This window comes from Hemitrygon akajei, unplaced genomic scaffold, assembly GCF_048418815.1.
Source record: "Hemitrygon akajei unplaced genomic scaffold, sHemAka1.3 Scf000035, whole genome shotgun sequence".
Classification (NCBI taxonomy): Eukaryota; Metazoa; Chordata; class Chondrichthyes; order Myliobatiformes; family Dasyatidae; genus Hemitrygon; species Hemitrygon akajei.
The window spans coordinates 3684145-3690144 of record NW_027331921.1 but is presented as its reverse complement, the minus strand read 5'-3'; the positions used below and the strand labels follow the sequence as shown (position 1 = coordinate 3690144).

Here is a 6000-nt window from a genome sequence, read left to right as displayed (position 1 = left end):
GATTGTTAGCAACTGCATCCTTAGCAAATGCAAAGCTCTCTCAGCGAGACTTTGTTTAGCTACTGGAACTGCACGCAAGACTCTCCCTTTGCCAATGACTTGTATAGTAGCTACGTGACAATTATTATCCAGGAGACGGGATGAGACCCAGGGGACCAGGCATCATGGGCTTCAAGGTTATGTTCAATCTGTAACCCAGGGGGCTGGACGTTGTCCATCTCAAGGCAGAGGTCAGTCTTTGACCCGGGGGACAAGACAGTGTGTGACAAAGCAACCGGAGAACGTTTGATCTGGAGGATCGGACCACGAGTAATCCAGTGGCTTGTCTGTGAGTGATACAGGTGACTGGACAGTTTGTGATCCACGGAGATTTAAGTTTGTGGGAGATAATCCCAGTGATAATTCCCGGTATCACCGAATGCCTTTCCCTTTATAACCGCTGGTTATTGGTGTGTTCAGTCAATGCGTAGTCGGTGATCAGTATTACTGTGTCTATCCAGTTATTTTACTGGAAGTGGATGTGTCCACTCACTGGCTTACCGCGATGGTCACCTGGCAGGAAGTGTGGTTCACATTCACCAGCGCAGTCCCACTCCAAATCCGGTCAACCAGAGTCCCGGCCCCATTGCAGACACCCATTGTGAATCCTTGTTCGAGCATAAATCACTTTAAACCTGCTATTCATCATTTACTGCAGGTGGGAAATTAAATCCGGTACAGAAAGTACTCAAGAGGCTTTTACCAGGCATCTCATCGAGGGAAGATGATCGGGACACGGGAAGCAAGGTTCCAAAGCAGGGTCAGATTGAGAGCAATGTCCCAATGGAATGCGGTCCGGCCGCAGAGGAGGAGGAGCAAATTCAGCCCAGAGACAGTGACGTCAGAGACACTGAGCAGGACCCTGGAACCGGCACAAGTGAGGCGACTGCCTGTCAGCCCAGAGACAGTGACGTCAGAGACACTGAGCAGGACCCTGGAACCGGCACAAGTGAGGCGACTGCCTGTCAGCCCAGAGACAGTGACGTCAGAGACACTGAGCAGGACCCTGGAACCAGCACACGTGAGGCAACTGCCTGTCAGCCCAGAGACAGTGACGTCAGAGACACTGAGCAGGACCCTGGAACCGGCACAAGTGAGGCGACTTCCTGTCAGCCCAGAGACAGTGACGTCAGAGACACCGATCAGGACCCTGGACCCAGCACACGTGAGGCAACTGCCTGTCATCCCAGAGACAGTGATGTCAGAGACACTGAGCAGGACCCTGGACCCAGCACAAGTGAGGCGACTGCCTGTCAGCCCAGAGACAGTGACGTCAGAGACACTGAGCAGGACCCTGGAACCGGCACAAGTGAGGCGACTTCCTGTCAGCCCAGAGACAGTGACGTCAGAGACACCGATCAGGACCCTGGAACCAGCACACGTGAGGCAACTGCCTGTCATCCCAGAGACAGTGATGTCAGAGACACTGAGCAGGACCCTGGACCCAGCACAAGTGAGGCGACTGCCTGTCAGCCCAGAGACAGTGACGTCAGAGACACTGAGCAGGACCCTGGAACCGGCACAAGTGAGGCGACTTCCTGTCAGCCCAGAGACAGTGACGTCAGAGACACCGATCAGGACCCTGGAACCAGCACACGTGAGGCAACTGCCTGTCATCCCAGAGACAGTGATGTCAGAGACACTGAGCAGGACCCTGGACCCAGCACAAGTGAGGCGACTGCCTGTCAGCCCAGAGACAGTGACGTCAGAGACACTGAGCAGGACCCTGGACCCAGCACAAGTGAGGCGACTGCCTGTCAATCCCAGAGACAGTGACGTCAGAGACACCGATCAGGACCCTGGAACCAGCACACGTGAGGCAACTGCCTGTCATCCCAGAGACAGTGATGTCAGAGACACTGAGCAGGACCCTGGACCCAGCACAAGTGAGGCGACTGCCTGTCAGCCCAGAGACAGTGACGTCAGAGACACTGAGCAGGACCCTGGACCCAGCACAAGTGAGGCGACTGCCTGTCATCCCAGAGACAGTGACGTCAGAGACACCGATCAGGACCCTGGAACCAGCACACGTGAGGCAACTGCCTGTCATCCCAGAGACAGTGATGTCAGAGACACTGAGCAGGACCCTGGACCCAGCACAAGTGAGGCGACTGCCTGTCAGCCCAGAGACAGTGACGTCAGAGACACTGAGCAGGACCCTGGAACCGGCACAACTGAGGCGACTGCCTGTCATCCCAGAGACAGTGACGTCAGAGACCCTGAGCAGGACCCTGGAACCGGCACAAGTGAGGCGACTGCCTGTCAGCCCTGAGACAGTGACGTCAGAGTCACTGAGCAGGACCCTGGAACCAGCACAAGTGAGGCGACTGCCTGTCAGCCCAGAGACAGTGACGTCAGAGACACTGAGCAGGACCCTGGAACCGGCACAAGTGAGGAGACTGTCTGTCAGCCCAGAGACAGTGACGTCAGAGACACTGAGCAGGACCCTGGAACCAGCACAAGTGAGGCGACTGTTTGTCAGCCCAGAGACAGTGACGTCAGAGACACTGAGCAGGACCCTGGAACCAGCACAAGTGAGGAGACTGTCTGTCAGCCCAGAGACAGCGACGTCAGAGACACTGAGCAGGACCCTGGAACCAGCACAAGTGAGGCGACTGCCTGTCAGCCCAGAGACAGTGACGTCAGAGACACTGAGCAGGACCCTGGAACCGGCACAAGTGAGGCGACTGCCTGTCAGCCCAGAGACAGTGACGTCAGAGACACTGAGCAGGACCCTGGAAACGGCACAAACGAGGCGACTGCCTGTCAGCTCGGAAACTCATTAAACACGGAATTGTCAAGTGCCCAACAGGGAGTGGGTGACTGAATCATGAGGGTGATGTGTTCGCAGAATGAGGTGGGAAGTGGGTAAATGTGATTCCTTGTTGGAGGGTTGGTCAGAGAGGGGAAAGTGTGGGCGTGGTGCATGCGGTGTAGTGTGGCACCGGTTACCGCACTACAGGAAATGTCCTACCTGCTCTGAGGATTTCCAGGATGTGTATCGGAGGAAATGCAGCTATCCGGATCAGAGAGTATTTCCAGGATATGAGTTACGGGAAATGTATTCGCCAGCATAGAGAGAGTATTTCTGGGAAGCGACAGCCCCAACATTTATTGCCCATTTTAAACTGGAATCGGTGAGTGGGTGGGACGTTGGGAGGACAGGTTTCTGGCAAATGGGTTCCTTCTGGGAACTTCTAGCACAGCGCATTGATGGGTCGGTTTTTTAAGACCAGTGTTGGAGATTAGGGCAAAATGCTTGTTTCCAGCTGAAAGCAGGTAAACAATAAGGTTCAAGACATGACTGGTTTGTTAGGGCTGGGTGAGAGCGGTGGAGACAAGCGATATTTGAGTTTGTGACTACATTCACATTTTATATTCGCAGAGCCAGAGTTTACAATCTCCGACCTCCTGGCAGAGGGGGGCGAGTATCGACTGTACCAACTGACCAAATTCTACAGGGACAGACTCAAACATGCAATTGAAGAAAAGGTTGAAAGACTCGGTTGGATGTTGACAAAGCAGGGACATTTCAGTAGAGAAGAAAATGAGGTGAGTGTATTTAGTGCATTGTCACTGAACTGCTGTAATTAGAGGGAAGACTGATCGATATTAATCTCCTGCACTTTCTAGGAGTTCTACATGGCATTAAAGACTTTGATCTCTGACTTGTCTTCAGTAGATCATTTTCGGCTGTTCAGGTGGGGAGCACTGAGAACTGCAGGTTCAGAGTCACCTTCTCCTCTCACACCTGCTGTATTTATCAGTGTATCGGACCTCAGTCAGACCTTTGTCTTCAGTAGATCTGATTCGGCTGTTCAGGTGGGGAGCACTGGGAACTACAGGTTCAGAGTCACCTTCTCCTCTCACACCTGCTGTATTTATCAGTGTACCGGACCTCAGTCAGACCTTTGTCTTCAGTAGATCTGTTTCAGCTGTTCAGGTGGGGAGCACTGGGAACTGCAGGTTCAGAGTCACCTTCTCCTCTCACACCTGCTGTATTTATCCGTGTACCGGACCTCAGTCAGACCTTTGTCTTCAGTAGATCTGGTTTCAGCTGTTCAGGTGGGGAGCACTGGGAACTGCAGGTTCAGAGTCACCTTCTCCTCTCACACCTGCTGTATTTATCAGTGTACCGGACCTCAGTCAGACCTTTGTCTTCAGTAGATTCCGTTTCAGCTGTTCAGATGGGGAGCACTGGGAACTGCAGGTTCAGAGTCACCTTCTCCTCTCACACCTGCTGTATTTATCCGTGTACCGGACCTCAGTCAGACCTTTGTCTTCAGTAGATCTGTTTCAGCTGTTCAGGTGGGGAGCACTGGGAACTGCAGGTTCAGAGTCACCTTCTCCTCTCACACCTGCTGTATTTATCAGTGTACCGGACCTCAGTCAGACCTTTGTCTTCAGTAGATCTGTTTCAGCTGTTCAGGTGGGGAGCACTGGGAACTGCAGGTTCAGAGTCACCTTCTCCTCTCACACCTGCTGTATTTATCAGTGTACCGGACCTCAGTCAGACCTTTGTCTTCAGTAGATCTGTTTCGGCTGTTCAGGTGGGGAGCACTGGGAACTGCAGGTTCAGTCACCTTCTCCTCTCACACCTGCTGTATTTATCCGTGTCCCGGACCTCAGCAAGACCTTTAACAAGGTTCCACATGGAAGGTTAGTTAGGAAGGGTCAATCGTTAGGTATTAATATTGAAGTAATAAATGGATTCAACAGTGGCTGGATGGCAGATGCCAGAGAGTAGTGGGTGGATAACTGTTTGTCAGGTTGGAGGCCGTTGACTAGTGGTGTGCCTCAGGGATCTGTACTGGGTCCAATGTTGTTTGTCATATACATTAATGATCTGGATGATGGGGTGGTACATTGGATTACTAAGTATACAGATGATACTAAGATAGGTGGCGTTGTGGAAAATGAAGTAGTTTTCAAATCTTACAGAGAGATTTAGGACAGTTAGAAGAGTGGGCTGAAAGTTTGCAGATTGAGTTTAATGCTGATAAGTGTGAGGTGCTTTATTTTTGTAGGACTAATCAAAATAGGACATACATGGTAAATGGTAGGGCGTTGAAGAGTGCAGTATAACACAGTGAACTAGTAATAATGGTGCATAGTTCCCTGAAGGTGGAATCTCATGTGGATAGGGTGGTGAAGAAAGCTTTTGGTATGCTGGCCTTTATAAATCAGAGCATTGAGTGCAGGAGTTGGGAAGTAAAGATAAATTGTACAAGGCATTTGTAAGGCCAAATTTGGAGTATTGTGTACAGTTCTGGCCACCGAATTATTCATAAAGATGTCAACAAAATATAGAGTGTACAGAGGAGATTTACTAGAATGTTACCTGGGTCTCAGCACCTAAGTACAGAGAAAGGTTGAACAAGTTAAGTCTTTATTCTTTACAGCGTTGAAGTTTCGGGGGGGGGGGGGCATTTGATAGAGGCATTTAAAATTATGAGGGGATAGATAGTGTTGATATGGATAGGCTTTTTTCCATTGAGAGTAGGCGAGATTCAAACAAATGGACATGAGTTGAGAGTTGGGGCCAAAAGTTAAGGGGTAACACGAGGGGGAACTTCTTTACTCAGAGAGTGGTAACTGTGTGGAATGAGCATCCAGTAGAAGTGGCAAAGGCAGGTTCAATATTGTCATTTTAAAAACTGGATATGTATATGGACAGGAAGGGAATGGAGGGTTATGGACTGAGTGCAGGTAGGTGGGACTAGGTGAGAGTAAGCGCTCGGCACGGACTGTGTTACTGTGCTGTAATAGTCATATCGTTGTATGACATAAGTGCAAGGGCTGCATATCTGGACTGTTGAACAGGCATTCAGTCTAAAATTAATTTTGCATCTTATCAGGACCGTCGGTCAAACTCACCTCAGCTCATTAATCCAGGATGACTATTAATCTGTGAGATTCGCCATGTCTGTCCATCTACTCCACAATAAAGTACCGTAGATT

At 50.6% G+C, this 6000-nt stretch overlaps 1 protein-coding gene across 1 annotated transcript in view; it reads left to right on the top strand.

Moving 5' to 3' along the window:
* Positions 1-544: 544 nt before the first annotated feature.
* Positions 545-6000, top strand: part of LOC140720034 (NACHT, LRR and PYD domains-containing protein 3-like) — an 81478-nt gene continuing 76022 nt past the window's right edge. Inside the window, exon 1 of the mRNA XM_073034934.1 lies at positions 545-697. Coding sequence (XP_072891035.1) covers positions 545-697 — 153 coding nt within the window. The remainder of the gene's footprint in view (positions 698-6000) is intronic.